This window comes from Podarcis gaigeae (genome assembly GCF_964106915.1).
Source record: "Podarcis gaigeae genome assembly, chromosome: 11".
NCBI classification, from domain to species: Eukaryota; Metazoa; Chordata; class Lepidosauria; order Squamata; family Lacertidae; genus Podarcis; species Podarcis gaigeae.
This window is the reverse complement of record NC_139687.1, coordinates 55,982,105-55,992,410: the sequence shown is the minus strand read 5'-3', so window position 1 is coordinate 55,992,410 and position 10,306 is coordinate 55,982,105. Positions and strand designations below refer to the sequence as shown.

Sequence of the window (10,306 nt, the reverse complement as noted above, 5' to 3'; positions counted from 1 at the left end):
TGTGGTAAAGAATCAGAAATAGCACTGTAGTATTTAGCCATACAGCTGAAAGTGTTAATCTTCCATCAATGAAATCATGTTCTACATGTAGCCGCCTGCAATTTCAGGATGTCCTCATCTGAACCAGGACTAGCTGCATCAAAGTATAAACCTTCCCCCAGTACCCAAAGCATTCAATAGCCTCTTCAAATGGCAAAATTGGTTTATTTATTTTTTCCAAAGTAGAGATCTGAAATGCTATGTCATCTATGCAGTCAAGTAAATCGTTCTCATAACTATTCTAAAGGGAATGAGGATCAATCTTCCTAGCAGCAACTTGACTTAAGTAATGTGGATTGGACAGTTGTAAAAAGAGTTTCTACCTCATGATGGGCATAGATTCTTTCTGTGGCTACAAAATATGGCGTAACACAAGCTGACTCAGCAGAGGCTTAGCACCACACGCAAATCTGAAGCACTGGCCGTTTTGTAGGACTTGAAGAAGCAGAAATTCTTTTCCTTCATCCACGGAGAACTGATAATCCTGTCCTGAAAGCTAATTGCTGGGTTTTGAATTCTTTGTTTTATGAACATGGATTTGATTTGTGAAGCTGACCTTTGCATAGCATTCGTTCCTCCCACATTTCTGTGCCTTTTTTGCAGTTGTTAACTGAACATTCTCCAAGCAGCGTGAGCTTCCAAATAGGAAAAAAATATATATCCAGATTTCTGGAGGAGATGGTGAAGCAACTGGAGAAGCAAAGAGGCAAACATAGTTTATACACCTATTACTGTCACAAAAGTTTGTCCTCCACTGAAGAAATTGCCAACTTCCTCTTGTCCTTTCATCTGTTATTCCAGAGAAATTAAGTGCTTTTTGATTTTTAACAAAACTGTTCACATTATTGCTAAATGTAACGAGAAAATAAAATCAAAATATGGAATCTGCCCTGGAATCCACATAGTAAACCCACGTCAGTTTCTTCAGAGCAAGCTTGAAGGGCTGGCGTCCTCAAACTGACCACATTCTTCCCAAGCTGAGCAGGGGGGGAAAACCCCAAGACAACAAAAATATAATCCTTCCAGTCAGTTTCCCGCCCTCTTTTTGTGGTACTGTCAATCCACAGAGAGGGTAAAAAAAAAAAAAAATCCAAAGCGTTTCCCTCCCCCCGACTCCTTTCAAATAAATACCCCAAATAAGGTCCAAGTTGCGGATGGTCCAGGGATTTAGGCATGTGAATGGACAAGCCCTGTGCAGTTGCAGATGGGCAGATTTTGCCAGTTTTTAGTCCAGAGAGATGATGTCAGGAATGTTGCTCCCGCTGCTGCTGGTGATAACTGCCGTCTCGCTCCGGCCTGAGGAGCTAACGCGAGTGCTGCTCTCGTGGTGGCTGGTGGAGGTGATGATGTTGCCGGGGGTGGTGCTTGTTGGCAACGTCGAGGTGAGACTATCCAAAAACATAGGAGGACAGTACTGCTTGAAACAAACAATGGTGCAGATAAGGAAGAGAGACAAAACACACAGGGGGAAAAAAGTGCAAGCATCCAAGCTAGAGTAAGCAAAGTTAAGACAAGGTCCATTAATACAGTTTCGCAAGGCTCAAAAAGGGCAACTCTGAAATCTCTCCATTGGACAGGCATGCTAAGATTACAAGGAACCTGTCACCCTGGTACATTATTGGCCATCCTTATTGGTAACCTAACCACAAACCAACAGCGTGCTGCCTTATGGGCCTGCTTAAAAGGGGTGGGAGGGGAAAGAGAGGAGGAGCCAATGAAATTAAAATGATGAAAGCATTTCTTCAAGAAATTATTCCTACTGCTTCAAGTTTTTAACCCACACCTCGCAGAGGATGTTAAAACGTTCAGTCTCAAATCTTAGATGCGAATGCTACCATGGGAGAGCAGTCACAATTTTTAAAAATGCCCCAAATCTAACAATCAGATAGCAGAAGGGTTCCCCCCCCCTTCACTCATGTCTACATTATTCCAGTTTAAGCAAGAAAAAAAGCAAAAGTAAATAATTTGTAATGAATGTATTTACCTGTGGGTCAACTGGGATTAAAGAAAGAAAATCCAAACCTAGAAGAAAAAACATTGCATTGAAAAAAGAGGCATCATGGAGAAATCTCAATGTTACGTTGTGGTGCAAGGGCTAAGGATGACGGGAACTGGGAAGACCCAGGATTAATTTTATTTTACCTCTCCCTGCTCAAGAAGACATAAAAACGGGATGACATGGTTCTCTCTCTTTACCCTTTATCCTCTCATCCTATGCCGATTTGATTCTTAAGTTGCGTCTGCCCCAACTGATAACAGAATTGAGTTCAGAAAAAGAAGCCTTACCAGGTAAATCTGATGAAATACTTGATATTGGTGGGTGGTGGAATGGTACGGAGTAGTCCGTTAATGAGGGTGGAATAGCAGAGGGGTCCACTGTGCTCACTGCAGGCACTCGTACAGTAGACGGCTGATACATGAGCACCCTGTGGGTGAAACAGAAGGTGGAATGTCAGAAACAACCCAGCAGTCAGCAGGAAGGTAAGCTGTGCACAGCTGAGCCCTCTTAGACTCAGTCATCAGAAGACACACAACCAATGAGGGTCTTTATTGTAAGCATTTTCCTTTTTCTCTCTCTGGGTGCTCATCCTGCCAACATGGCCCAAGGCAGGCCATCAGGACAATTCACTAAATGCATTCTTTAGAGCTGCAGTCAAAGAGGATTTTAAAAGCAGAATCCAATCACACAAGCACATGAAAGACGTTACTTCAGAGTAAAACTCCCAACACTGAACTGTGTAGACCATGGGTAGGCAAACTAGGGCCCGGGGGCCGGATCCAGCCCAATTGCCTTCTAAATCCGACCCGCGGACAGTCTGGGAATCAGCGTGTTTTTACATGAGTAGAAGGTGTGTTTTTATATAAGATGCATCTCTGGGTTATTTGTGGGGCATAGGAATTTGTCCCCCCCCCCAAAAAAAAATATAGTCTGGCCCCCCACAAGGTTTGAGGGACAGTGGACCAGCCCCCTGCTGGAAACGTGTGCTAACCCCTATTGTAGACAGCAAAATCCACGCCCACTCTGATATGCAGCCCCATAGGTCAATGCTGTCCTCAGCCTAATGATGATTCACCACCTCTGTTCTGGAGTATGTGGGGAAGAGCAACTCAAAGAGATCCTCCTGCACTGTGGGAAAAGATCAGATTGGCCAAAAAGGCAGCCAGCGACAACTTTGTGTGCCAATAAGATCACTCCTGATTGATCAGATGGTAAGCCCTGGTCCCCTCAGAGCAAAGCAGACTGGGAAATTAGGAGGCAGGTTCCCAATGGGAATTGGGAGGGGCTTTTCGAGTCCATGCCCTGGCCAAATCGTGCTTCCAAAAACCTGCCTCCTACTGGGCCGTAGGGAGATAACTCAGTGCACAGATCAGCAGCTGGCAAAACCTGAGAGTGTTCTTGTTTTGCGAAGGTGTACAATCTACAGTGGCCCAAAACCAGTGTAATCCACACTGCTTGAAGAGGGAAAAAAGGTCAAGAATTTCTTTATGAACTACCTTACACACCATTTTGGACTCTGGAGCTAGAAGAGCACTTTGTAGAGAGAAAGATTTCCTCTGAAACAGACTAAAGCAATAGCATTTCTTAACTCCTAAACCCAGGGTGGGATTTGATTTGCCTGCAGACGGACTCTTCAAAAATGAATTTTGCTTGCCTTAAGACAGCTAGCTGCGTTTGGGCATCTTTAATCAAACAGGAAATAATCAGAGAAGAGGATTCCAAGAAAGCAGGGGTAGAGTGGAGAGAGATATGTACAAGCAGAAAAGAGAAAACCAAACCCAAGCTGCCAGGATGGGGAACTGATAGACAAACAAACCAGGACAGATAGTATTATTAACATAAAAAATTAACCAACCCTTTGGTGGGACTTGCTTGTGTGTCAGACATATATATGCATTTCCTTTTGGGAGGCGCATCTTCCTCTTCATCAGACGAGCTCTCAGCTGTGAGGTCAATGACGTCAACTTTCTTTTTGCTGACCTCACTGATTGGCGTGGAGCAGGGCTTGCTGACCATGCTGGAACCTGGAAAGAAAAAGTGCAACCGATCAAGATGAAGGCTATAGGACCTCCTTGTCTTTGAGTAGGAGATGATGTGCAATTTTGGTGATAAGGTTGAATGAAGTAAATTGCAAAGCAATTGTCTAAAGTGCAACAGAGGAGATGCTTATCTTCCTGCAAACATACACACACACACACACCTTGTGGCCAAACTGTCTGAACTGAGTTGCTACTCTGCTTTTCTCCATTAAAGGAATGACTACATTATTTGGCTGCAGGCTTGACTCACCATTTCTTCTGCAATGAGGCCAAGGGGGTGGGGGCATGAAGAATCCCAGATACAAAGTTCCAGGAAAGTTTCAACCCTTCACTCTTGTCCTTTGCAGCCTATGGGTTCTTTTGCTTATTGATTCGATCTTTCTCCAGACCTGCTCCTAACAAGAGCTGTTGAATCTAAGAAGAAACTACATCCAGAGGTGGAGTAAACTGACAATTGTGGAATCCTTAAGATTTTTAAATATAGAATTCTGTCTCATGGCAATGAGTGTGAATCAGGAGATTACCCTCAACTCACCTGAGGAGTTAGAAAAGAAGGTTGAGAGAGCCTTGGCATGGTTCATGCTGGGGCGCTGGTTGACTTTTTTCCACTGGGCTAGGGAGACTCCATGGAGGAAGAGGGGGACAGCGTGTGCCTCCCCTTTTTGGGGTGTGCTTTCTTATCCTTATTTTATACAGCTGCTAATTATAAACAATTATGGCTCTTTAATTCTCTCAATGAACTGAGCATTGAGGATAGAGGCAGAAAGAGGTGCAGAATTGCATCATTCTGGCCAGATATACAAGGGTAGCATCCAGGACCCTGACGAGAGGCAGACATCTGGAACGATGGGGAGTTGCTATCTGACAAATATATTCCCACGGCTGTACAGGAACTGTACCAATGACTCTCTGTAGCCACCTGGTGGCCTGTGAAAGGAATGTCATTTTTGCTTGGCATTTGATTGCAAACGGGCAGAGTCGTCCACTAGGGCAGACCAGAACTGGGATACTGCTGATAGATATGAACTGCTCCGTTCTGCACCTGAGAATCTGAAGGTCTGGACACAATGACAGGGATTTCCACCAGCAGTTTCCCTTGTTTGTTGAGCCGAGTGGAGTTGCAGCTAAGCTGTGCTTTGCTGAGCCTCTAGAGTTCCCTTTCTGACTTGGCAGGGCATGGAGGACAGATGCTTCAGAAGTGTAACTCTTTGGAAGCGGGGTTGTTTTGGAAGACTTTGTTCTACAGCCCTTCCCTGTTGGTGCCATGAGAAGCAGGGAAGAGAGAAAACAGAAGTTTAGGGGTTTTCGTTTCCCTATGTAGGGAGAACGAAGCTCAGAAAAAGAAATCAAGAATAAGACCAGGGCTTTTTTTCCAGCCGGAACTCAGTTCCAGCACCTCTCAGGTGGGCGCCATTGCCACTATAAGAGAACTACAGTGGTGCCCCGCAAGACGAATGCCTCGCAAAACGAAAAATGCGCAAGACAAAAGGGTTTTTCGGTTTTTGCGTCGCTTCGCTAGACAAAACGTCTTGCGAGTTCTTGCGAGTTTTTTTCCTTTTTCTTAAAGCCGCTAATAGCTGCTAAGCCGCTAATAGCCGTGCTTTGCAAGACGAAAAAACCGCAAGACGAAGAGACTCGTGGAACGGATTAATTTCGTCTTGCGAGGCACCACTGTAGGCAGATATTCATGCTGAGTTCCGGCACCTCTTTTTCTAGAAAAATAGCACTGAGCAAGACTTAATAGATAAGTAACAGGCTAAACAGCTGAATGGAGATCTGAATAAATAGGCCAGGTAGCTATTTGACCTCTGGAGAGACACATTAAAAAATCATGCCCAGCTTCTGAGCCAGATAGTGAAGGAACTGGGAGGCAGTTACTGCAAGAAGGCAAAAGTATCTGCTGCCTCTTCTGCAAATAGGAGTAAACAGTCAGCCTGGATAGGTTCCCACGTCAACTGGGACAGGGGTTTGATGGCCTGAATTCCAAGTTACTTACTTTCTACCTTGGTGCACTGTGGGCTGACAACTTTCAGAGCCTCCTTCTTCGGCCTCATAGGGCACCAGGAACCATCCTCCTGGAACTTGATCTCATCTACATCTGAACATTCGTTTAGAATTTCCATAAAGAGTCTGGAAAAGAGCATTAAACGTTACTAGTTTGTGTCCGCTGACTGTTCTGATAGTGCCTTTGAGTGATGGCTGCCTTAGAAAGAGAAGCTTCCCTTCCAAAAGGAGGTCCCAGTTCCACTCCAACCCAATGGCTCTTACCCATGTGAGCTACAGCTAACTAGCTGCTGTTGGGGTCCTACCAGTATTCATTCTGGGACTGAGTGATTGGTAATGAACCACAAATTGTTTTGACCCTGGCAAGGTATGAGGCCTCTAGCCATGCAGGGTGAATTTTTGTGGAAAATAGGTTTGAGATATTAGATCAAAGGATTTTTACATTTGATCTTGTTCAAAATGGCTCAAAGTTAAAATTTATAAATCAGATTAATACTTAAAGTCCCACATCAATCCTTGCGTTCCACATGGTTCGATAAAGATTCTGATCATGAGACAACAGCTAGTTAATCAGCCTTTGGAACCATCTGACAGGATCAGGATTCCCTGCGACTCACATTCATAAATTAACTGCTTGTCACCTCAATCATATAATAAAGCCATTCACAGACCTCTGATGGGAACAAACTAAGTCTCAAGCCAGCTCTATAGCCCTAGAAGCTGGCTGGCAATTTAAAAGGTTATAACCCTTTTATCACATTAGATAAAGGGGTAATGCTGGTGATCATTTAAGTTGTGATTAAAGAGTAGAGTGTGTCATGGGCTATAAGTTCCAAGCTTCAAATGCAGGCTAGTTCCAATTCTTTATGGCTTTACCACAACCAAACACATGCCTCTGGAAAGACACAATGCTAGCTTCCTTGCTAGGCAGCTCCTGCTGTTAATTCACTGAATGCAGCAAACTGCTTTTATAGTTCTAAGAGCACAGCTACTGCCGCCTGAAAAAGCGAGATACCACCTCCTCGTCTTACCCATCTAAGATTAGACTCTCATATGCAGCTTTCTTGTCGCACACAGGACATATCCAGGTGGGTTTCTTTTCATTCATTTGTAGATAGAGAGCAGCATCAAAGCACTGCAGGTGGGTACAAGTAACGGCACGGCAGGGAATTGTCAGCCGCATTTTCCCCAGCTGGAGACCAGGTCACGTAGAAAGTGAAAGGCGTCAAAGGCAGGGAGGCAGTGATGGAAGGAAAGGGTGGGGAGGTGAGAGAGCCATTGTTAGCAAATGGGATTGGGCGCCTTTATGAACAAGACAAAACCAGACAATCCATGCTTGTTTGCGGAAGTCTGGAGCCTAGATCCTCACATGAAAGCAATCTACAGTGTGGGTGGGCCTCCCTAGGTAAGGGGCAAACTCCTCATTGATCCACCGCTCCCCCCACCAAGTTACAGCCTCTCAGCCATCAGATTGCCTCCCATAACGGATCAGTCAAACTCATTGTAGGGCATGCTGAATCTTTCAACTTTCAAATTCCCAAAATGAGGGGTGATAAAAAGTTGTAACGTAACTTGGAAATTCAAAAGATATTTTGTTAAATTAATATAATTTAGTTTTGCTTGGTAGGGAAAATGCGGTGGTAAGTAAAATATGTGTCAAACTGCATAGGAATCATTAAAAATTATTACCAAGTACTTGCAGTTATATTCTATATTATTATTATTATTATTATTATTATTATTATTATTATTAAGCATTACCTGACATTTTCAGAAGGTACAATTAAAATTTGTTGGTTTTTCCAAAAGCAGTTTATGTAATTCTTCATAAAACGTAGACTCACCAAGCTAAATATTGTCCAATCACAAAAATAGCAGATTTTAATTCCTCACACCCAAAAACCTATTTTTAAGACCCCTCACTGAAGAAAAAAATTAAGCTTCACCTCATAAAATGACATAAGCAAGGAAGGAAGTTTTCATGTTGCATAAAGTGCCACATACAAATGCCACTGGCAGCACTACATGCTGTGGACATGAGACTTGCACACTTCACAGATCCCATCAGAGATGTTATGTTAGTAGAGATGGTGATGGAAGTGTAGACATTTCAGCACCTTGATTCAGAATCTTTCCAGCTCTATATGTGAATGGATCAAGTGGCTTTTCTTTGGGCTTAGGAGGGCTCCCACTAACAGTATGTGTGTATTTAGTGTTCAGACAATTTATATACCACTTAATATATTAAAGTATCTCTAAGCTGTGTATAGCAAGTTCAAACAACAACAACTACTACTACTAAAAAACCCCAACACGGTAAAACCTTTAAAATTAAAATAAAGCCAGTTCTACCAGACATCTTTAGAAGATGCAGTAACATCTTATCAGCTTTCTCTTTATAGTTTAGGGAGCTTTGAAATCCCAGAACCCAAATTCCACATAAATATGCAAACCATAGCAACTTGCATATACTGTATTACTAGTGACATGCTTATTTGCAGAGTCTACCTCTTATTCTTTATTTTGTTCAGAAAAAATGTATAACCTCTAAACAGTTGACTTAAGACAATAACACTCTGATACAATCAGCAAATATTTAAAAATGTGACCAAGTTAGGATTCTGGATAGCCTTGCTGAAACAAAAAGTGTTTTAATCAACGCAAATAATTTCCCTATAAGACATCATTCCAAGCTATTATCCAACTCTACTTACGGGACACATTAATGATACTCGCAGACTGGTAGTCGCAATTTCACTATCTGGGTCAGCGGTGAGTTTTTCTTTAACTATTATTTTTAAAAAGAAGGGGGGAGATTTAAAATAAATGCTTTAATATCTTGCTGGACTATAACTTTTAATGTGCAATTCTTGATTACTCAAAAGCTTGAGAGAATAATATACGGCATAGCTATTTCAAGAATTTGTAAATTCAACATAAAATGATAATGGCACTGACAAAATTTCAAAGCTGCACATTAGAATTTCTCCTACTGGTTTCCCATCCATAATACAATTGCTATATAAAATCTGTAAGATGAATGCATTTAGAGCATGTTGCTGGGACATTGCTCTCACACCAACCAGCTGCCTATGCAAATCTAAGTGGAGCTTTTTTCTTCCTGCAGGGAAAGGGAGGAAGCTGCAAGGTGAAGAGGTGCCCCAGAGTTCTGAATGGCAGCCACCAGACTTAAGCAGCATGGGAAACATGATGCAAGACACTCTTTACCAGCCCAGCTGGGTATTTGGAACAGCTCCAGAATCCTCTGCAACTGTGTATGCAGAAACAAAAATCTGCACTTCAACACCAGGCTCAGAAATTGTTGCAGGGTTCATTCCAGACCTAGCATATTCCCAAGATTTCAGTAAGGCAATTTGTAAAAGTAGAATACGAAATAGTACTTTGCCCTTAATGAAATTTCAACAGGTTGATGGCAAAGGTAACTCAGTAAAACCAATCTAAACAAGCAAAGTATTTTTAAAAATGGGACTTGGGTATACCACTGTTTTAAGGGGAGCTGATGCTACTTTTCAACTGTCTTCTGAACTTCAGTTATTACTTATATACCAATAACCACAAATTGACATACATGGCTCTCCTGCCTTATTTTATCCTCGTGATAAGCTTTATGGCTACAGAAGTATCTGAAGATGGGGCCTCCTGTACCCTACTCTGACACTCTAGCTACTGCCCCGTCAGTATACATGTTCATGATCCGATATTGTAAAATGCTTCAGGAAGTAAAAATAACACTTTTGATTCCTATTAGATGTCAAAGCGGCCCTTCAAAAAAAAAACAACAGTATTTTCTTCTGCACTCTGGCAAGAACACCCTGCTACTCCTCACACTTAGCCACATGGGATGCCAAGAATCACCCTGATGAGGAGCCACCCAATTGCTTTTATTAGAAACCTACAGCCCATTACAAACATGTAACCAAAGGAAGAGAAACACAAGAATTATCTACTCACTTAGTGCCCGGGAATGATCAGGGTTTCGAATACCTTTCATTTTTAGCCTCTGTAGAAGCATGGCTGAAGTGAGTTGGCGTACAAGATACACAGACATTGAGTAATTCTACAGGAGAGGAAATGTGAAAGAATGAAAAGGTCTTTTTCATAGAAAAATGATCTCCAGATAAAAGGTGGTATACAAATCATCATCATCATCCACAACAACAGCAAGCCTCTATTTACAGCAGACAGACACACAGAAACAGATCAT

General features: G+C 42.5%; 1 protein-coding gene across 17 annotated transcripts in view; it reads right to left on the bottom strand.

The window, feature by feature from the left end:
- Positions 1–184: 184 nt before the first annotated feature.
- PIAS2 (protein inhibitor of activated STAT 2) overlaps positions 185–10,306 on the bottom strand; it is a 30,259-nt gene continuing 20,137 nt past the window's right edge. For 7 of the 17 annotated variants that reach the window (XM_083702774.1, XM_083702779.1, XM_083702773.1 and 4 more), the window contains 8 exons: positions 10,054–10,159; positions 8,796–8,869; positions 7,113–7,273; positions 6,074–6,207; positions 3,894–4,062; positions 2,326–2,465; positions 2,024–2,061; positions 185–1,453 (listed from right to left, as the gene is read on the bottom strand). In XM_083702774.1, coding sequence (XP_083558900.1) covers positions 1,265–1,453; positions 2,024–2,061; positions 2,326–2,465; positions 3,894–4,062; positions 6,074–6,207; positions 7,113–7,273; positions 8,796–8,869; positions 10,054–10,159 — 1,011 coding nt within the window. In that variant the 3' untranslated portion in view covers positions 185–1,264. Of the gene's footprint in view, positions 1,457–2,023; positions 2,062–2,325; positions 2,466–3,893; positions 4,063–6,073; positions 6,208–7,112; positions 7,274–8,795; positions 8,870–10,053; positions 10,160–10,306 lie in introns of all 17 variants that reach the window. The other 10 variants (XM_083702781.1, XM_083702780.1, XM_083702770.1 and 7 more) reach the window with 2 other exon arrangements.